The following is a 22800-nucleotide window of genomic DNA, read 5'->3' as shown; positions in this document are numbered from 1 at the left end:
TTAAGGAAATTGATCTGACTGGGGTGCATGGGGTAAGCTGGGATGAAGACAATTTGCTCCCTCCTCACTGCAGCCACTTAGAAGCCAGGTCTTAGCCTCCGACGGCTCACGTGACACTGACTCTCTTCCCCAGGCCCTGGGCCTCGGCTGGCACGTGGGTGCAGGGCAACCGGCAGCATCAAGTGACCAGGCGGATGTGCTCCTATGAGAGCTCCTTCCAGCCCGCCCAGTTTCTACTGCTGGTGGGGGTTCCGGTGGCGAGCGCCGTGCTCCTGGTCCAGTGCCTTCGATGGCGCTGTCCTCGCCGGCTGCTGGGGGCCTGCTGGGAGCTGGAGAGCCAAGAGGAGCCAGTACCCCCTCCCACTCCCCTACCGGGAGATGAGTCCTCCAGGGCAGGCCCGCCAGCCACGCTGCAGGAGGTGGCCACCTTCTATCAGGAATTGCACACGCCCACCCAAGGCCAGACCGTCATCCGGCAGCTGATGCACAAACTGTTGGTGTTTTCTGCTCGAGAGGTGGACCACCGCGGTGGCTGCCTGATGCTCCAGGATACAGGCATTTCCCTGCTCATCCCTCCAGGTAACAGCACCCAGCTCCCTTCTCAGCCTACAGCTGTTCATGTTACGTATTAGACAGGGGCGCCAACCCCGAGAGAGCACCATTCAGAGACACCTTCATAAATCTGAAAATTGTATGTTTCGTGTACGTCTTTCTTGACTCCAAAGATGGATATACTACACATTTTTATGACAGTTTCGTGGCAGGTGGAGGCAAAGGGCCTTGTTCTAATGAACAGTCTGTTACGACAGTTCTCCCCAAAAGGGAAGTAAAGTGCCTGGAGGAAGAGCACCCTTTGCAAATCCACACAAGAGCCTGAGTGAGCTCGCAGCATCCCTCGGAGGAGGGGGACGACTTGCTTGTGGTTCCATCCCAAGTCAGTCACCACCCTCTTGTTCTCCTCCACACTGCCCCCTGCCCCGTGTGCCCTGTGGCGTCCCCTCTCCGGGGCTCCCGGTCCACATCCTCTCCCGCTCTGGCCGGGCCTCCTCTGCGGCAGGGGTGTGCCTGCCTGCCTGCCAGGCCCCCCTCAGCTCTCCGTCCTCCCCAGGCGCTGTGTCTGTGGGCCGCCAGGAGCGGGTGTCGCTGACCCTGGTGTGGGACCTGACGGATGCCCCCTCGCTGTCCCGAGCTCAGGGGCTGGTGAGCCCCGTGGTGGCGTGCGGCCCCCACGGGGCCTCCTTCCTGAAGCCCTGCACCCTCACCTTCAAGCACTGTGCCCAGCAGCCCAGCCAGGCCCGCACCTACAGCAGCAACACCGCCCTGCTGGACGCCAAGGCCTGGAAGCCGCTGGGGCGGCCGGGAGACCACACCTCCCGGGATGAATGTCGCATCCACCTCTCCCACTTCAGGTGGGTGCCCACCTGTGGGCCTGGACTTCCCGCCCCTGTTTCTGGCTGCCTCGTCCTCACCTCTCTGAGGGGACTGCCTCTTATGCTGTCCAAGCTGGCCTGCAAAGCCCGTATCTCCCACCCTTCCCCACTCCCTCTGTCCCAGTGCCTATGGCTGCTTATCTTGCTGCCAGCCCATCCAGGACTGTGCATTCCCCCATGGTCCCTCTGTCCGTCTAGAAAGGTCTGGCTCAGCCCCGGTCGTCTATCTAGAGGGGCCTGTCCCGTCTCCACCTCTGTCTCTAATATTGTCTGTCTCTTCTCTGTGCCCCGGCTCAGGACTGTCTCCCCGCTGTCTAGGGCACATTGCCCCTTCCAGTTCTCTAAGACTCCATCCCAGGTTATGTCTGTCCTTGGCTCTGTCCTTCTAGGATCCTAGACCCTCTGCCTCCCAGTCTCCTTGCCACCGATGACCAGAGCAGGGCCCTGCATGGTGGCCCGGAGCTCAGCTTGCCTCTTTCCTACACTGACCCAGTGACAGTCACTGGCATGACTCACATTCCGTCCCTCTAGCCAACCCTCCACCCTAGTTCTTCCCTACATGGCCTGGAATGTTCTTCTTTCCTCCCTGGAGGCCCCCACTGAGGCCCCTGGTGCGGTGGGAGCTGGGTGGCAGGTGGGCTGGTGTCCTGGCCTCCCCAGTCCCATTGCACGTGGTCCCTGCCACCGCCTCTCTCTGCAGCCTCTACACTTGTGTGCTGGAGGCGCCGGTGGGCCGGGAAGCCCGAAAGTGGCTGCAGCTGGCTGTGTTCTGCTCGCCGCTGGCCCCGGGGCAGTCCCACCTGCAGCTGCGTGTCTACTTCCTCAATAACACGCCCTGCGCCCTGCAGTGGGCTGTGACCAACGAGCAGCCGCACGGTGGGCGCCTGCGCGGGCCCTGCCAGCTCTTCGACTTCACCGGGGCCCGAGGAGACCAGTGCCTGAAACTCAAATACATCTCAGAGGGTGAGGGAGGCGGAGCTGGGGAGCCCCGTGGAGGGAGGGGTCTGGGCCTTCCCTGAGGTGGAAATCTGGGTGCCTCGTTTCTTTTTGAGACTTCTGGGCATGCAGCAGCCTTGGGGGGCGGAGGAGGAGGGTGCTTCTGGCTCCTCCTGCTGCCTCCCGGAGCCCCAGGCTTTGCTCAGTACCTCCCTCTGCTGCACTCAGCCCTGGGCCCTCAGCGGGTGGACAGATGATGCTGGTGAGCAGCGGGAGGAGAGGTGTTGCCTCCGCAGGGGCAGGGCGGGAGGAGGAGGCTTTTATGGTCCTGCCTGGTTGAGCCCACGTCAGAGGAGGAGGCCCAGTCTTTTCTGCCCTCGTTCCTTTGTGGGTTGGCTGCGGGAATCGTCCATGGCGCCAAGGGTGTGGTTGCGTGGGTGCGGACAGGGCGCGCATGCGTGCTGCTTTTAGAGGATGGGAGGGTGGGGGTTGGATGGGAAGGTGGAAGGGCGGAGGGGTGGGTCTACGTGCTGGAAGAAGGAAGACCACGCACAGGGTCCCCGCCCAGGCCCTGGGACCTGCCACCCACTGGAGTCGCCCTCCTGCATTTGCTCCTGCCCTGACCTCCCCTTAAACGAAGGCCACCCTCCTGAGGCCCTCTGCTCTCTGCAGGTTGGGAGAACGTGGACGACAGCAGCTGTCAGCTCGTGCCGCACCTGCACATCTGGCACGGGAAGTGCCCCTTCCGCTCCTTCTGCTTCCGGAGAAAAGCAGGTAGCCCGGGAGCCCCGTGTCCCCCTCCTCCCCTCCCCTCCCCTCTCCTGGTCACCCTGGAGCCCTGCAGCGCCTCATTCGGCCACGCGTGCAGAGATTCCCTTTAAAGATAGGGGCCACAGCAGATCTTCACAGAGAGAAAGATAGGGTGGCCAGCACAGCTGCTTCCGAGCTCCAAAGTCTTTCTGTGGAAGTCTATTTGCTGTCCTGCTCTTCTCTCCCGGGCCTGTTCCTCCCTCAACTGCTACATCTCCTTTTTTGTAGCCAATGAGAACGAGGATTGCTCGGCGCTGACCAATGAGATCATTGTCACCATGCACACCTTCCAGGATGTGAGTCGGCGCGGAGGGGCTGAGGAAGGGCAGGGCGGGGGAGTGGTGGACGAGGTAGGCGAGGGTCTGGTGCCCAGCAAGTATGGCTCTGATCACACAGCCACGAGGTGAAGAGGGCATTCTTCCAGGGGCAGAGACTGTCTGGCCTCCAAGTGACGCTCCATCTTTGACTCTCCTGTCCACCCATGGGTGGATCCAGCTGGAGGGTAAAAGAACCAGACCCTACATGAACCCTGTAGGGGTTTCTTCCAACCTGGAGGCACTTGGGCGTCAAAGAGAAGTACTTTCTTTCTGGACAGATTGTCTGCATCTGGGAGACAGTGCTGTGTATCTTCGGACGGAGAGTGACCCAGGAGGAGGAGGGGCTTGAATAGGTGGGATGGAAGTTAGAGATCCCGCCCTCCTGCAGGAAGACAGGAAGAAATCAGGGGAATCTTTGGGGAACCATGTGGCATCTTATTGGAAACTAGGCAGATACCCCTCAAGGTATCCTTCGAGGAGTAACCAAGGAGAAGAACAATGGAGGAAGGGGGCACATATATATGCCTGAGTTCAGCATCTCTATTATTACGTGACCTCCCCTGCCCTTGACCCCACTCAGCACTTCTCCTGGTGCCCTAGGATGTACCTTGTTTGGTCTTCATGTCCCAGGTCCCAAAGAGCTCAGTGAGCAAACTCAAGGCTGAAGGCTTTGGGGTCGGGGGAGCAGAGGGTAGAGGGTATTGGTTAGGGTGGGGCTGTGTCTCCTGGCTGAAGCAGAGATGGGAGGAATGGAGGTGGGTGCCCTGGCCTTTTGCTCACGGGACGTCTCATGATCCCTAAGTGTGTTCCCTGCCTCTCTGTTGGCTCAGGGCTTGGAGACCAAGTACATGGAAATCCTCAGGTTCCAGGCGTCAGAGGAGGAATCCTGGGCAGTCCCACCCCCAGTCACCCAGCCACCCCCCTGCAACAGGTGAGGTGGGGGTTGCTTGGGCTGCTGTGAAGGGTAGGGGATGTTTGGGATTGCTGTCCCTGGGCTTGCAGGGCGAGCACAGCATTGAGGTATCTGTGGAGCCAGGCTGGGCCTTTGGATTCTCCCCTTCAAGGACACACCTTCCTCCACCTCAGGCTGCCCCCAGAGCTCTTCGAGCAGCTGCAGATGTTGTTGGAGCCAAACAGCATCACTGGCAATGACTGGCGGCGACTGGCCTCTCATCTGGGGCTCTGCGGTATGAAAATCCGGTAAGAGGGATAAGGTCTGCACATGGGAGCGGAGGGTGGAGTGGTGGGGGTTCTCAGGACCCCTTGGAGACTGGACCATTCACAAGAGAGTGACTTAGAAGTCAGGGAATGGCTACTCCCCACCCTACTTCCCAGAAGAGAACTTATTTCATTGGCAATGATCTCATTTGTTTGGGTCCAACAGTCTTTGTTCTCATGGCTTCAAAGAGAAGAGGACATGACAGGTGAGAGAGGAAAAAGCCAGGGGAGAGGACCAGGGGAAGTCACAGGGACTCCACAGGAAGGTTCTGGACATCTTTCTGTTTATCACTGTATTCTTGATACCTAGAGCGATGCTTTGGAGAAGGCAATGGCACCCCACTCCAGTCTTCTTGCCTGGAAAATCCCATGGACGGGAGAGCCTGGTAGGCTGCAGACCATGGGGTTACTAAGAGTCGGACACGACTGAGCGACTTCACTTTCACTTTTCATTTTCATGCATTGGAGAAGGAAATGGCAACCCACTCCAGTGTTCTTGCCTGGAGAATCCCAGGGACGGGGGAGCCTGGTGGGCTGCCGTCTATGGGGTCACACAGAGTCGGACACGACTGAAGTGACTTAGCAGCAGCTTAGCAGCACAGCGATGCCTGGTTCATGGCCAGTGTGCAGTACATAAATATTGGCTCGGTAAATATTTAACAATGAATCAGTTCACATGTAAGTCACTGGTACATACTGAGTACTTGACATGCTGTGCCCTGCGGGGCAGAATGGAAGACTACAGGATAATGTGTGTAAAGCCTGTAGCTGAGTGCATGGCACATGTTAATTCAATAAATATTGGCAAAACAGGCAGTGCAGCTATGCACTGCATAGAGAGATGAGTAGACCAATTCTGAGCTGAGCTCCGGCACTCAGATGATGACAACAGTGGTCAAAGACCGCACCCAGGAGATGGGATGAGAGCTGGATCCTTAAAACTAGGTAGATTTTAAAATCACCCACTTAAAAGACTTCGCTGGTGGTTCAGTGGTTAAGACTCTGTGTTTCCACTGCAGATGTGGGTTCAACCCCTGGCTAGGGAATTAAGATTCTGCATGCCATAGGGTGTGGCATAAATAAATAAAAATTCTCCCTCAAAAGCAAAAAATAAAGCTGCTCTTTTATTAAATATTTATCAAGTACCTACTAGTCCTGGAAAAATTATACTAAGCATTGGGATACAGAATGAATAAAATATGGTCCCAGCACCAGGGAGGTCACTCTGTACTAAGGGATACAGAGAGCTTAAAAAAAATCAAGGTATGTGTTCCTTTGACGTTCTTTTTATGTACTCAATATTGTGAGGCAAGTTGAAAACAGGTACAAAATGGCTAAAGCAAGAATAATGAAGACTTACGTCAATTTCAGTTGACCTGCACAATGTAGAGGTTAGAGGGGTGACCCTCCATGCAGTTGAAATCCTAGTATAACTTACAGCTGCCCTCCACATCCACGGTTCAGCCTCCACAGATTCAACCAACCAAGGACCATGTAGTACTGTAATATTTACTGTTGGAAAAAATCTGCATGTAAGTGGACTCACACAGCTCAAAGTGGTGGTGTTCGAGAGTCAACTATATATCTCAATTAAATAAAAAAGAATAATAAAGCCTAATGGGAGTCTTGGAGAAGGCAATGGCACCCCACTCCAGTACTCTTGCCTAGAAAATCCCATGGACGGAGGAGCCTGGTAGGCTGCAGTCCATGGGGTCACTAAGAGTCGGACACGACTGAGCGACTTCACTTTCACTTTTCACTTGCATGCATTGGAGAAGGAAACAGCAACCCACTCCAGTGTTCTTGCCTGGAGAATCCCAGGGATGGGGGAGCCTGGTGGGCTGCCGTCTATGCAGTCGCACAGAGTCGGACACGACTGAAGTGACTTAGCAGCAGCAGCAGCAGCAATGGGAGTCGGGACTAAGGGGTGCAGAATGGTCTTCTCCACCTGAGGTGGGAACAAGCGCTTCAGGTGGTAGCGAAGTAGGGGATCAACTTGGGGAGGGGGCCAGAGGGTCAGCTGCAGGTCTGGTATGCTTAAGGTGGGAAGGAAGGTTCAGAATGGGAGCCAGGAGAAAAGGTCAGAAAAACACGGCAAGGCCAGACGGTGGGTGGCCTTGGTTAGCAGGTGAAAGAGACTCTGGAGGGGTTTTGAGCAGGGGAGGGCCCTGGGTAGGAAGAACTATTTCCCTGGTGGTGGGCAGGATGTGGCCTGGGAGAGAGGGAGGGTGGGGAGTGTTTGGGGCGGGGGTAGGGCGCAGAGAAGGCAAACACAGAACATCGCAGATGGATATTCTGCATCCTCAGAGGTCTTCTCATCCAAGCCCTGGTGTGAGAAAAGAGAAAACTGAAGCCTAGAGAAGAGTAGACTTTGAGCCAGTACAATCTCAGATGTGACCCAGGCAATCTCTGATTTCAAAGTCCTGGGTCCTCCCACCATCTAGAGTGCCCTGAAAGAAAGCATGATGAGGGCCAGAGCTGGGGGCAGGTGGGTGGTGGATCTCGACGCAGGGCCCCCTCCCTCCTCTCACACCCCTCCCCCCCACCTCCTGGCCAGGTTCATGTCCTGTCAGCGCAGCCCCGCGGCAGCCATCCTGGAGCTATTTGAGGAGCAGAATGGCAGCCTCCAGGAGCTGCACTACCTCATGACTCTCATGGAGCGGCTGGACTGCGCCTCCGTCATCCAGAACTACCTGAACGGGACGCAAAGCGGCAGCCCACCCCGGCTGCGCGCTGGCGCCCAGGAGAACGAAGGCCTGGAGCTGGACGAGAAGCTCTGAGCGCCCCGGTACGGCGCAGGGTGCGGCTCTGTCCCCCGGGAGGCCGTGGATGATGTGCCCCGACACCCAGGAAGCAAAACAGCTGCTCTTCCTGGCTGGACCCACCGACCTCAGCAGGACCCTCGCGTGGTTCCCCCGGGGCCACAGCAAGGCCAGACGCCACTGTGAGCCCGTGCCTTTCAGGACCGCCCTTCCGGCCCGCTTCGTCCTGTCTGCAGAGCCCTTCCTGGCCGGCAGGGGGCGCAGGAGCCCAGGAGATGGCCCCAGCTTGGCCGACCTCCGGGAAGCTGTTTAATAGACCAGTGCACTGTTAGACTGCCCTGTTGGCACTCCTTGGGGACTGGTTAGTCCGCAGAGTATTCGCCGAGCACTTAAGTGATACTCAGCATTGGAGTGGCTATCATGGGAACTCCTGGAATAAATGAGGTCGGGTTTGGACCCTTGCGAAACTCCTCTGGGAAAGATTGAAGACCAGGAGAAGGGGGCGACAGAGGATGAGATGGCTGGGTGGCATCATCCACTCAATGGACATGAGTTTGGGTAATCTCCGGGAGCTGGTGATGGACAGGGAGGCCTGGCGTGCTGCAGTCCATGGGGTCGCAAAGAGCCGGACACGACCGAGCAGCTGAACTGAACTGAACTGAACTGAACTGAAACCCCTCTTGAGGAAACCAAGATGCCCTCGTAGGAGCTGAGGGCAAACTCCCAGCGCTTGCCCTGTGGTTAGGGATATGAATGTCATATGAACTGTACCAGCATAAGGAGCTGGGAAAGGAGGGGGCTGAGTATGGGCTGGAGCCGTGAGAAAGCCTTGTGAAGGATGTTGCAGAGATGGTTTGCAGAGTGGCTCAGAGATCTTCAGGTGGAGAAAGGGAGAGATGTGACTGGACTTAGAGTAGGAGCCTGATGCACATGGGTGCTGAGGCATCAAGGAGCCCAGCACGGTGAGTGTGAGGCGAGGGCAGGACCAGAGTTCAAGGCCAGATCTAGAGATGGGCAGTCACAGCAGCTGGCCTGCCTGTCTGCCCTGACTTCCTTCGTCTCTGTCCTCTCATTCTTGCCTTGCCTTCCTCTCTCTCTGCCATTATCTCTGTCATGAAACGTTAAAGCTGGAAAGAAACTTCCAAGATGATTATTGTTGCCCGACCTTTTAATCTCTTTATCTCGAGCTGTGTGCATTTTAAGTCTCTCTGACTGCATTTTGCTGTTGCTGGCCCCTGCAGTGTCTCCATCCCTGAATCTCTTGGTCACTGCTCGTCTGAGCATCTTTTTGTTTTTGCCTAGTTACTGTGCTTGCCCTTGTGTGTTTCTTTTTCTCTCTGAGACCCTCAGTCATTCCTCTCAGGCAAATGTCTCGAGACCATGGTTAAGTATCAAGGCTACTGAAAGACACCAGACTGCCCTAGGAATCGATGGGTGGGGGTTTTATCTTGTGAAAGAAGAAAGTCACTCGGTTGTGTCTGGCTCTTTGCAACCCTAAGGACTATAGCCCACCAGGCTCCTCTGTCTATGGAACACTCACGCCAGAATACTGGAGTGGGTTGCCATTCTCTTCTCCACGGGATCTTCCGGACGCAGGGATCGAACCCAGGCCTCCCACATTGCAGTCAGATTCTTCACTGTCTGAGCCACCAGGGAAGTCCCTTATTGTGTGAGTCAGGATCCAGTTTAGGGTCAGGAGAGAGAGGATAGGGATTAAAGAACATCCCATTTAGTAAATTATTTATTCAGTACCTACTGTGTGTTAGACACTGTATAGAAAATAAATCAGTAGGCTGGGTCCTGAAAGGAGAACAAAGGATTTGACTCTATTCAAGCAATTCTTTTGTTGGCAAATAGGTGTTGTTAAATTTTTCAAGAGCAGGCAAATGATCTCTCTGGCAACACTAACAATTTGCTTCTGTATTTAATTAAAAAATATTACAGCTTTTCCTATGATGAACAATATTGTATAATAAAATATGAAAATTGCCTTTCTTTGTTACTAACTGTATTTTGCTTAGATTGGTAAATTCCGATGTGGATAGGAATGAGTTTATGTGGTAAAGCTGTACCGATGGGAGCAGGCTGGAGAGAAGTGTTTTGTAGATTGTACTGCTGGTATGAATGTCATCTGGGTCCAGAATGGTAGATTAGGGAGGTTTGCTTTCCATTCTGTTAGAAGCAAGCCTTCAGGTTGGGACCCTCCCACTGCCTACCACCGCACTGCCTCCCTCCTCCCCTAAGCCCATCCATCCTGTTAGTCCTCCTACCCCACTGGGGGATGCCAGCCACTCCAGGCTGGCACCTTGGCCTTCTCTGTCTTCATTTGGCTCAGGATTGAGTAAGAGCATCTTTCTCACCTGGAGTCTGGTGCCCTTCCCCCCACCCCATCACCAATTGTTTCTTCCTAGTTTTCTACACCAGCCGAAGGCATCTTTATTTTGTGTTACTCCCTACCCTGGAACAAGTCACTTTAGGGGTTTTATGTCTTGTGGAATTGTGAATAAAAGCCATAGGGGATGTCGTGGAGGGTGGTTCTAGGATGGGAGAGACTGCCTTCTGGCCACAGCCTTAATTCATCAGGATGGGCTCACAGAGCTGGGAAACGGAGTCTTGGAAATCTTGAGGTAGGTGGCAAACTGCCTGATGCCTGTAAGGTGGATCTTCCCTTTCTCAAATCAAACCCAGTTGGCACATATTTGCCAATACCTAAAGCCAAGAGAAGGCATGTTCCGATGGCGTTGGGACACTTAGCAATTCTAGTGCTAATTAGCTTGGCTCTTCCCTCTCTGGCTTCAGTCTCTACACTGGGATGAAGCGACCATGTTCAAGGCTCTCAAAGGGCCTATTTGGATTTTATGGTCCTGTGCAGAGATGGCACACGGGAGACCCAGGGAATATCCACTTGGGGATTTTTCTTTGTGTATTGCCTTTAAGTAGAGCAGTTGGTCACTACTTGTGGCCCTGTCTCTGGCCCTTTCCCAGGTAGGTTACCGCTCTGGTCTCTAAAAATATCAGATTTGTGACTTCTCTTATGCATGTTGTAGCAGCCCATGCCTGAACTTTCACCTGTTGGGTTAAGAGTCAGGAGGGGAATGAACTGAGAGTCAGGTCCACGTCTGCAGGGGTAGAGGCTGCAGTGCCCAGAGGTAACACGCATCGTTGGCCCCCTGTCTGTCTCCGGAATGACATTCGTGAGAAGGTCAGATTCAAGATGCCCCTCAGAATACTGTGAAAGCCACATACTGTGAAGCCTACATTTTCTAGTAGTCATATCAAAAAATGTAAAAAGAAACCGATGAAGTCAGGTTTGAATAATATATTTCATTAAACCTGGGCTTCCCTGGCAGCTCAGATAAAGAATGTGACTGCAATGAAGGACGCCTGCATTCAATCCCTGGGTTGGAAAGATCCCCGGGAAAAGAGAATGGCAACCTACTTCATTCTTGCTTGGAGAATCCTATGGGCAGAGGAGCCTGGTGGGCTATAGTCCATGGGGTCACAAAGAGTCAGACACAACTGAGTGACTTTCACTTCCCTTCATTTGACCTAATATATCTAGGATAGTATAATTTCCACGTGTAATCAATATAAAAATTATTAATAGAATAGTTTACATTCTTGTTTCATAAAGTATTTGGAAACTGGTGTGTGTTTTATATAAAATGTGCTAAATTTTCATTGGAAATATATGATCTGTATTTCAGTTCAGTTCAGTCACTTAGTCGTGTCCAACTCTTTGTGACCCCATGAATTGAAGCACGGCAGGCCTCCCTGTCCATCACCAACTCTCGGAATTCACTCAAACTCATGTCCATCGAGTCGGTGATGACATCCAGCCATCTCATCCTCTGTCGTCCCCAGCCATCTCATCCTCTGTCATCCCCTTCTCCTCCTGCCCTCAATCCCTCCCAGCATCAGAGTCTTTTCCATTGAGTCAACTCTTTGCATGAGGTAGCCAAAGTATTGGAGTTTCAGCTTTAGCATCAGTCCTTCCAATGAATACCCAGGACTGATATCCTTCAGAATGGGCTGGTTGGATCTCCGTGCAGTCCAAGGGACTCTCATGAGTCTTCTCCAACACCACAGTTCGAAAGCATCAATTCCTTGGTGCTCAGCTTTCTTCACAGTCCAACTCTCACATCCATACGTGATCACTGGAAAAACCATAGCCTTGACTAGACGGACATTTGTTGGCAAAGTAATGTCTCTGCTTTTGAATATGCTATCTAGGTTGGTCATAACTTTCCTTCCAAGGAGTAAGTGTCTTTTAATTTCATGACTGCAATCACCATCTGCAGTGATTTTGGAGCTCAGAAAAATAAAGTCAGCCACTGTTTCCCCATCTATTTCCCATGAAGTGATGGGACCAGATGCCATGATCTTCGTTTTCTGAATGTTGAGCTTTAAGACAACTTTTTCACTCTCCTCTTTCACTTTCCTCAAGAGGCTTTTTAGTTCCTCTTCACTTTCTGCCATAAGGGTGGTGTCATCTGCATATCTGAGGTTATTGATATCTCTCCTGGCAATCTTGATTCCAGCTTGTGCTTCTTCCAGCCCAGCGTTTCTCATGATGTACTCTGCATAGAAGTTAAATAAACAGGGTGACAATATACAGCCTTGACGTACTCCTTTTCCTTTCAGAACCAGTCTGTTGTTCCATGTCCAGTTCTAAATGTTGCTTCCTGACCTGCATATAGGTTTCTCAAGAGGCAGGTCTGTATTTAGCTTTCATAAAATTACAGCTGAAAAAGTACATTTACATACGCAAGTTAAGTGAGCTGAAAGTTTTCCAAAAATGAAATGAAGTATGAACTAAAAATTTTCAAACAATTAAAATAAAATGAAAATTCAGTTCCTCAGGGGCACTATCCACATTTTAAGGGTGCGGTAGGCATGTCTGGCTAGTGGGGACCATGATGGACAGTGAAGATCTGTATTATGGATCCAGCTGGGAATAACTTTATAGTGTACTTGCCTATTCATTAATTCATCAAACACTGGTTGAACACCTGCCCTGTACAAAGTGTTGGTTATAAAAAAATCAGTGAAGAAGAGCACTCTTTGTTTGTTAGAAGCTCCTGGGATGGTGGGAGTCAGAGATGAGCACTTGCCTTCTATCTCTCTCTGCACCTGACTCAAGAGGGAAGTAGGAGATAGGTCCAGGCAGACACTCTGTGCTGTAAGAATGGCTCAGATGGCAGTGTGGTACTGAGGGTTGGATTCAGAGTCAAGTATTCCTGGCTCACCAGCTCCAGCACATCAGATTGGTTCTTAGTTGCTGACAACAGAATCCACTCTTACTGGGGATTACAGATGGGGCATTAACCTGAAGACTAAACAATCATTTGAAGGGCTGAGAAATATAATTGAAGTTAAGCTTCCAGACTGTTGCCCTAAACTGTGTGGAAGTGTCAACCCAAGGGGAGGAAACTGCTGTTACTGTGGCTGCTGCTACTGAGCACTAGAGAGCAGAATTTCAACTTTATGCAACCTCTTCTGCCACCACTTCTGCTACTTCCGAGTCAGGAACCGGATCTTACCATCACCTCTGAAAGCCGAGGCCTCTGCTGCCATCCATGTCAGCAAAAATGGAAGCTCCATGTATTTCTCACCTTTTCTGAATCAGATCTCAAGTGTGTGTGTGTGTGTGTGTGTGTGTGTGTGTGTGTGTGTGTGTAGGGGGGCCTTCAGGGAGTCAGAGCCCAGATCACATGGTGAATCCTAGCTACAAAGGACTTTGGAAATTTGAATTCTGACTTTACTCTTGGGAAGAAGGGACTCCTTGTATGCAGATATCCCCAAATATGGAAAAAGCTACTCAAAGTTGATGGAAACTGTGAATCTGATGGGTGTCCACAATAGCCAGGGTGTGGTTAATGCTGTGGCTCCAGGGAGCAAACTCTCCTCATGAAAAAAGTCATGCCCCCAGCAGGTGTTAGCCTTATTCCCTGACTTGCAGAATCTTCTCAATAAAGCACAACTGCACACATCCCTCGGAGCATCTCTCTGATCCCTGCACAATCCAGGATCAGACTGGACACAGTTCATGAGGATGCAGCAAAAGCTCGCCAGCAATAGTGAACTGATCTGCTCAACGCCTTCTCCAGCCCCACTTGCCTTCCTGTAGTGCAGAGGCTGAAAACTAAACTTACGCTTCCCAGACTCGCCGGCACATAGGGATCTAGAAGTGCTTGTAAGTGTATGTTAGTTGCTCAGCCGTGTTCCACTCTTTGCAACTCCATGGACTGTAACCAGCCAGGCTCCTCTGTCCATGGAATTCTCCAGGCAAGAATGCTCGAGTGGGTTGCCATTCCCTTCTCCAGGGGATCTTCCTGACCCAGGGATCGAACCCAGGTCTCCTGCATTGTAGGCAGATTCATTACCGTTTGTGCAAAAGCGAAGTCCTTTAGATGTGCTTAAGTTCTGCTGATCAGCTGAACTCAGGTGGGGCTTTGACTTGGTGTGGAATAACGTAATGTAGGGTGTTGAATGGGGCAAGAGGGTGGTGATTATTTTGAGGAGTGGAAGTGGTCCAGGAACCAGCAGCTGTGGCTGCACCTTCCTGACTTGGCAGCTCTCTCAGTGGCCTGATGCTGCGATGGGGTTCGGGGACTCAGGACAAGAAGCCCTATTTATCTATTCCTTCAGCCCTTCCAATGATTCCATGGACTCTCTAGACTCCATAATCTATTGCTTTCCACTTAAACTAGCTTGAGGGAGACTCTATCATGTACAACTAGGACCCCTATCCAAAGTGCCCATGATTTTTTCTCTGTAAAGACTGCCTTTTATTTTGTGTTCATACCCTTTTTACTTTGCTGGTATCAAAGAGTCTATTATCTCATGAAAGGATAATAGTGGAGATGATAGTTTTATTAAAATGTCCTTACCTGGCAAAATAAAAAGGTAGTGATCCTATGTTGATCTTCCCCTTCCCAATCTAAAAAAACAAAACAAATAAATTTATTGGTCTTTGATATTCAAAAACCGGGGAACATTCTTTTATGAGAACTGTCATCCTCGTTCATCCTTTTTAAAGCCTCACACAGGTATGTTTATTCATCTACTCAGCACATATTTGGCTACTTATTATTTGCTTAGAATCCTTCATTTATTTTCTTATCTTCAGGTAATCTTTCTCACACTGGCTTTGTTCTAATCCATGCTAGTTTCTCGTAGGTAGACTGCTATGGCTTTTGGCTAGAAAAAAATCTATCATCAGTACTAACTGGTTAGTGCTGTAAAGTCATAAAGACGTTAGCCTGAGGACAGGAATGTACTTTATATAAGCTTCAACCCTCAAGTGGGAATAGATTTGCTTTCCTTATTTGGAAAACATCTTTATTTACTCAGAAAGATGCCATCTGAAAATTACAATAATCTGTAGGCAATGCTGAAGTGAGTATCGATGGGATTGTAAGAAAATTCCTTAGTTAGGTAGAGAGGGAGATGGAAATCGCAAAGAGTCTAACACTTGATCCAGGGGGTAGCTGGCCACCCTGCCCCTGGGAATTCAAGAAAAGTGTAAGGAGAGTGGGTGACAGAGAAGGGCACCCAGTGGCATTGGTCATCCTGAAGATCGGCCAGGAAAACCTTCATGTCTTGCTTGGGTCCTCTTGAGTTCCGGCCGAAGAGGCCACGTGTGGCTAGATGGCAGGAGCAGACCACTTTCGGCGCCAGAGCCTGAGCCTTTGGGAAGTCTCAGTTTCTGGAAGCTCTCCTTCTTTGTGTGCCTGTATTGTCCTTTCTTCCCATGTGCCCTCTTCCTTCTGGGCCAAGCTAGGTAGAGATGACTAAGGTACATTCCATCCCTGGGAGCAGATCATGTGATCTCTTTACTGCAGCCTTTGTTTCTCTCCCTTGATGAGCCTTTACATTTATTAAATGTTATCAAAGCAGAATGTGGTTCCATTCCCTTGAGGCCCAATCTTGGAAGCCTGGCAATGTGACCTGAGCCTGCCGTTTACAAGTTGTGTGACCTTGAGTGAGGTGATTGACGTCTGTCTGCCTCTATTTCTGCATCTGTGAAATGGGACTAAGGGCAGTGCCACAGTAAGAACACCAGTCTGCAGGGCTGTCAAGGTTAAAAGAGATAGTGTCTTCAAAACACTTAGCTTCGTGTCTGGCAATCAGTAAGCTCTCACCAAATGTGAGCTGTTGTAATGAGCATCAGCTCCGACTAAACAGATTATATATTTTAGAAATTTGTACAGTGGATTGGTTTGTCTCATTGTGAACACACTCATTGGCGCTTGGAAGCAAGAAGCCTCTTGCTTCTCTAGTGTTTGCTCTGTCCTCCCCTTCTTCCTCAGTTATCGCTTGTACGATTCCAATTCTTGAAGAATACCGGGTTGTAAAAATTTATAGGGTTCCTGTATAGCATCCAATTTACAGCAGGCTTTCAGGAAACTGTGTTCAATAAGTACTTGTTAACTCAATCAAAAATGAAGTCATCCATGTGGATAAACGACTAGCTGCCCAGGTGGCTGAAGCAGCATGCATGCACGTACATGCGCACACACACACACACGCATTCACACACACACACACACACACACACACACACACACACACACACACAGAGGCAGAGGCGTTCCTGCCACATTTCTCCAGGGTCACCTTTGGAAATCTACTCATCTGAAGCCCAGAGCTTGGACAGGGTTTCCCAAGGGCAGCTTTGGTGGTAGACTGCATAGGTCCCCTCCAACCAACAATAATCCCAGACGTGTGGCAGCGCCTCTCAGCGTCATAGCCATGCGACATCGGCTGTGTCCCTGGATCGTCTTCTACAGAGAACTGACAGCTGAGAGGTTCAGTGATTTTCTTTTCTTTTTTTAAAAAATGTGTTTATTATTTATTTGGCCGTGCCAAGTGGCATGTGAGATCTTAGTTCCCTGACCAGGGATCGAACCCATGACCCGGCGGTGGAAGTGCAGAGTCTTAACCACATGACCGCCAGGGAAGTTCCCAGTGATTTTCCTCAGTGAAGGGCCTGGACTCAAACCCAAGCCTCTTCACTCTAAAACCTGGATTATAATACTGCTCAAAAAGGTCAAATCCCCACCTCCCGTCAGAACTATTCTTCTGGGTTAAGTCTTGCGTTGCCATTAGATCTTTGTTAATAAAACATACAAAACACACATATTCTCTGAAGGGGATCCAGTTCTACCTCGATGGCTAAAATTAGTTTGTCAGATGGTATGGCTGTTACCTGGGGCAAACATTTCTCCATATGAGCATCTCTGAGCGTAACTGAGATGAGGTGGTTGACAGTTGTCTCTTAGAACACATTTCCCACTTCTTTGAGGTAAAAGAATTGCACTGGGCATACACTTGTCAGCCTCCCTGCAGTTAGGTGAGGCCAGGTGACAAAGCTCACCAGCAGACTGTGAGTAGGGGGCGCGGCAGGAGACTCCCAGGCCTGGGGCCTTCGGGCAATCAGCATGGCTCCCCCACACCCCCTTTCTCTTCCCCGCCGGCTGCAGACAGACCTGATGGTGACCCAGCTTCCCCTGGGAGGACAAGGACCCTATCTTGGGGGACAACAGAGAAACAAGATGGAAAGAGCCAGGGTCACTGACTCTCTGCCTGAAATAGAGCATCCCGCTGACCAGGAAGACTCCCTCAGATGTTACGTGAAAGAGAAATAAACCTCTAACGTTTTTAAGCCACTGAGTTATTGTTGAATGTCTTTGTCACAGCAGCCTGCCTATCTGTCAGAATTAAATGAGTTTACCCACATGAGCTGGTTGGCGGGGCCTGGAACGTAGTAAATGTTAGCTCTTTGACACTGTTTGGGTGTTAGATCTTTGCATTTATCTCCGAGTCTCTCAGTGGAGTGGAGAAGGCGATGGCACCCCACTCCAGTACTCTTGCCTGGAAAGTCCCATGGATGGAGGAGCCTGGTAGGCTGAAGTCCATGGGGTCGCTAAGAGTCAGACATGACTGAGTGACTTCACTTTCACGCATTGGAGAAGGAAATGGCAACCCACTCCAGGGTTCTTGCCTGGAAAATTCCAGGGACAGGGGAGCCTGGTGGGCTGCCATCTATGGGGTCGCACAGAGTCAGACACGACTGAAGCGACTTAGCTGCAGCAGCAGCAGCTCTCAATGGAGAATTTAGGAGCAGTTTTTCGCAAGGGCGCTGTTGGACCTGGGCTGCTCTGTGCTAGTGCCCAGGTGACCAAGCCTGGCTTGGAGCGGTCATTTGCCTGCCTGGACCACTGAGAGGCTTTAGGCCAGGGGAGACCAGTGGCCTTAGTTGGGTTTGCCGGCATCAGGAGGTAACTTCTTCTTTTTTAAAAAAATAATTTTGTTTATTTTTATTTCTGGCCACGCTGGGTCTGCACTGCTGCACAGGCTCTTCCCTGGCTGTGGTTCCCAGGCTTCTCATTGCCTTGGCTCCTCTTTTTGTGGAGCATGGACCCTAGGGTGTGTGGGCTTCAGCAGTTGTAGCCCCAGATCACAGGCTCATCAGCGGTGGTGCAGGGGCTTGGTCACACCACGGCACGCGGGATCTTCCCAGATCAGGATTCGAACGTGTGTCTCCTGCACTGGCAGGCACATTCTTTCCACACCAGAGAAGCCCAGGAGGCAGCTTTTGGAACCTTGGTCCTGGTGACCTCCACCTGCGAGGGGGCCCTGATGAGGCTCTTCTCTGGAGTGACTGAGGGCAGAAGGCACCTGCAGATGGGATGAGAACAGCAGAAGCCAGTGCAAGACCGGCGGGCTCGTGGGAGAACCCTCAGAAGCCCCCAGCGATGTCCGGGTGAGATGTGGGCTGGAGCAGAAGTTCTGAAAGAGCAGGTAGGGGCAAGAGGTGGTGAAGCATGGGTGACATACGTAAATGTGAGCCCCTGTGTAGACAGGTAAGATGGGAAAACTTAGATTACCCTAAAATAAGGTTACCCCTAAAATAAAAGAGTCTGCTCAGTCAAGGGAGAGCTGTCATGTTTTATATCATGTCTAGAATCAGGGCCACTAGTGCACTCTTAAAATTCATGGGCTGTTTTTTTCTTGCTAGTAACTATTTAGGATCTTCCCACCCCCACCTCTGGCCCTATGTTTTCAATGGGATGTTTCTTTCCTTTCTTTTCTTAAAGATTTTTTTTTTTTTTGATGTGGACCATTTTTGAATGGTCTATACTGACTTTGTTACAATATTGCTTCTGTTTTGTGCTTTAGTTTTGTGGCCTCAAGGCATGTGGGATCTTAGCTTCTTGACCAGGGGTTGAACCCACACACTCTCCATTCGAAGGAGAAGTCTTAACCACTGGACCACCAGGGAAGTCCCAGGATGTTCATATACACATTTTTTTTTTTCAGATTTTCACTGTTAACAAATCATAGACTTATTTGAAGTTGCATAAAGAATCCAGAAACTACAATAAACTCATCACCCACTCCTCACAGTGGTGGCATATTACTAATTATCAGGAATCATGAAAATTAGAAAAGTACCATTGCCAACATCCGCTGGATCATGGAAAAAGCAAGAGAGTTCCAGAAAGACATCTATTTCTGCTTTATTGACTATGCCAAAGCCTTTGACTGTGTAGATCACAATAAACTGTGGAAAATTCTGAAAGAGATAGGAATACCAGACCACCTGACCTGCCTCTTGAGACACCTATGTGCAGGTCAGGAAGCAACAGTTAGAACTGGACATGGAACAACAGTTCTGGTTCTGAATAGGAAAAGGAGTACATCAAGGCTGTATATTGTCACCCTGCTTATTTAATGCAGAGTACCTCATGAGAAATGCTGGGCTGGAAGAAGCACAAGCTGGAATCAAGATTGCCATGAGAAATATCAATAACCTCAGATATGCAGATGACACCACCCTTATGGCAGAAAGTGAAGAGGAACTAAAAAGCCTCTTGAGGAAAGTGAAAGAGGAGAGTGAAAAAGTTGTCTTAAAGCTCAACATTCAGAAAACGAAGATCATGGCATCTGGTCCCATCACTTCATGGAAAATAGTTGGGGAAACAGTGGAAACAGTGTCAGACTTTATTTTTGGGGGCTCCAAAATCACTGCAGATGGTGATTGCAGCCATGAAATTAAAAGATGCTTACTCCTTGGAAGGAAAGTTATGACCAACCTAGATAGCATATTCAAAAGCAGAGACATTACTTTGCCAACAAAGGTCCATCTAGTCAAGGCTATGGTTTTTCCAGTCATCATGTATGGATGTGAGAGTTGGACTGTGAAGAAAGCTGAGCACCAAAGGATTGATGCTTTTGAACTGTGGTGTTGGAGAAGACTCTTGAGAGTCCCTTGGACTGCAGAGAGATCCCACCAGTCCATCCTAAAGGAGATCAGTCCTGGGTGTTCTTTGGAGAGACTGATGCTAAAGCTGAAACTCCAGTATTTTGGCTACCTCATGCAAAGAGTTGACTCAATGGAAAAGATTGATGCTGGGAGGGATTGGGGGCAGGAGGAGAAGGGGATGACAGAGGATGAGATGGCTGGATGGCATCACCGACTCGATGGACATGAGTTTGAGTGAACTCCGGGAGTTGGTGATGGACAGGGAGGCCTGGTATGCTGGAATTCATGGGGTCTCAGAGTCGGACACGACTGAGCGACTGAACTGAACTGAACTGAACCATTGGCACAATACAGTCAACAGGTGGATTAGTTAACAGACCTTACTCAGATTTCACCGGCTTTTGCAGGTGCTCATTTATGGGGTATGTCTTTGGGCATAATTCTAGGCTCATTTATCACATGCATAGATTTCTGCCACCACTGCACATCTAAATACCGTTTTCTTCACAGGAGGAATAAGTATGTTAACAACCTACAGTGCAGGGAGGAAGAGCAGGAGTTTTGTCAACAGACAGACATGGATCCTGGCTTCTCCACTGGGCAGCTGTGGGACCTTGGATAGGGAAGATAACAGTTTTCCCGAGCCTGTTTCCCCATCTGTAGAATGGGGATGATAGAAAGAGTACGTGCTCTCTGGATTGTCTCCGAGATGAAACGAGGTCATTCCCAGCAGAGCACGTGCCTGGTGTTCTGTATTATCAGTGCCCTGCTGTTACTGTCTTTTCACTTTATGACTCAGGGTTGTTGACTCAGCTTCTAGAATAATCAAGGTTCATAAGAAAGAAAAAAAAAAAGGAGAACTTGCACGTGACATACTCAGTCCCCTGGGGCTACACTTGTCAGCTCCCCTCCCCAAGACGATGCCCTGTGACAAGCCTATGCCAGGGTCCCTGATCACACACCCCATTGTACCTCCTCACAGATGCCCTATAAGGGTAGCTCCTCAGAATCCCTGTTCGACTCATCCTGACCCTCCTTCATCTTTCCAAGTATCTTCAAAACCTCTTGTCTTTTTTGCACTTGCCTCACCACCTTTTCCTGCTCCTTACCCTCACCTTCTTATTCCAGAATCATGGCCAGTGGGAGCAACTCACATGGCACTTATGAGACCATCACATATAGAAATACACACGTGCAAACTAGGACTTTATTTAAGGGGAACTTGGATGGAGAGAGATGACTATGCCCATATTGACACCTGTTTCTTCTTTTCTCTCTCTTTCTCATTAGACTGTGAGCTCTTGGAAGACAAAGGTTCTTTGAGTTGCTCAGGCCCATTTCTAGTGCCTATGGACACAAACCTTCCTAATAATAATCGCACACAAATCCTTTGTTTGCGCACTCTAAAAAGAAATGGTACAAATGAACTTATATATGAAACAGAAACAGACTCACAGTTAGAGAGTGAAATTATGGTTGGCGGGGGGGGGGAAGGATGGGGAGAAGGGTAGTTAGGGAGTTTGGAATTGACATGTAACACCGCTATATTTAAAATGTATAACCAACAAGGACCTAGTGTGTATAGCACAGGGAACTTTGTTCAATGTTATGTGGCAGCCTGGATGGCAGAAGAGTTTGAGGGAGAATGGAAACATGCATATGTATGGCTGAGTCCCTTTGCTGTCCACCTGAAACTGTCACAACATTGTTAATCAGCTATACTCCAACATTAAATAAAGAGTTAAAAAATCCCACACAAATAATGGTGGGATTTCAGGGCTTCCCTGATAGTTCAGTTGGTAAAGAATTTGCCTGCAATGCAGGAGACCCTGGTTTGATCCCTGGGTTGGGAAGATCTGCTGGAGAAGCTATTCCCTTGTGGCTCAGCAGGTAAAGAATCCACCTGCAATGTGGGAGACCTGGGTTCAATCCTTGGGTTGGAAAGATCCCTTGGCGCAGGGAAAGGCTACCCACTCTAGTATCTTGGCTTGGAGTATAGTCCATGTACAGTCCATGGGGTCGCAGAGTCAGATGCAGCTTTCACTTCACTTTATTGATTGAACTGCAACCATGTTTTTATCATGGTGCTTAAATCTATAATTCACTTTGTTTTTCAGTCGCTAGGTTGTATCTGAATCTTTGCGACCCCATGGACTGCAGCACGTGAGGCTCTCCTGTCCTTTACCGTCTCCGGGAGTTTACTTAAGTTCATGTATATTGAGTCAGTGATGCTATCTTACCATCTCATCCTCTGCCACCCCTTTCTCCTTTTGCCTTCAATCTTTCCCAGCATCAGGGTCTTTTCCAATAAGCCAGTGAGTCAGCTCTTTGCAACAGGTGGCCAAAGTATTGGAGCTTCAGCTTCAGCATCAGTCCTTCCAATGAATATTCAGCATTGATTTCCTTTAGGATTGACTGGCTTGATCTCCTTGCAGTACCAGGGACTCTTAAGAGTCTTCTCCAGCACCACAATTCAAAAGCATCAATTCTTTGGTGCTCAGCCTTCTTTATGGTCCAACTCTCACATCCATACATGACTACTGGAAAACCATAGCTTTGACTATACAAACCTTTGTTGACAACTATGTCTCTGATTTTTAATATGCTCTCTAGGTTTGTCATAGCTTTCCTTTCAAGGAGTAAGTGTCTTTTAATTTTATGGCTACAGTCACCATCTGCAGTGATTTTGGAGCCCAAGAAAATAAAATCTGTCACTGTTTCCACTTTTTCCCCATCGATTTGCCATGAAATGATGGGACTGGATGCCATGATCTTAGTTTTTTGAATGTTGAGTTTTAAGTTAGCTTTTCAACTCTCCTCTTTCACCTTTATCAAGAGTCTCTTATGTTCCTCTTCACTTTTTTGCCATTAGAGTGATATCATCTGTATATCTGAAGTTGTTGATATTTCTCAGCAATTGATTTCGGCAGTCTTGATTCCAGCTTGTGCTTCATCCAGCCTGGCATTTTGTATCTAATTCATTTAACATTGTGCAAAGTAAGTATTGGGACAATTTCCATTCTGTGGGTGCAGAAACTGAGGCTTAGCATGAT

General features: G+C 49.8%; 1 protein-coding gene across 1 annotated transcript; it reads left to right on the top strand.

Moving 5' to 3' along the window:
* The first annotated feature begins 194 nt into the window (after positions 1-194).
* UNC5CL (unc-5 family C-terminal like) lies at positions 195-7491 on the top strand. Its single transcript, XM_068961135.1, has 8 exons — positions 195-579; positions 1109-1409; positions 2131-2393; positions 3039-3140; positions 3405-3472; positions 4324-4424; positions 4580-4693; positions 7269-7491. Exons 1-8 carry the CDS (start codon positions 195-197, stop codon positions 7489-7491), a joined length of 1557 nt encoding a protein of 518 aa, XP_068817236.1.
* The last annotated feature ends 15309 nt before the right edge of the window (positions 7492-22800 follow it).

This window comes from Capricornis sumatraensis, chromosome 22 (assembly GCF_032405125.1).
Source record: "Capricornis sumatraensis isolate serow.1 chromosome 22, serow.2, whole genome shotgun sequence".
Lineage (NCBI taxonomy): Eukaryota > Metazoa > Chordata > Mammalia > Artiodactyla > Bovidae > Capricornis > Capricornis sumatraensis.
Note: the sequence above shows the minus strand (reverse complement) of the source record. Positions and strands in the feature narration are given on the sequence as shown.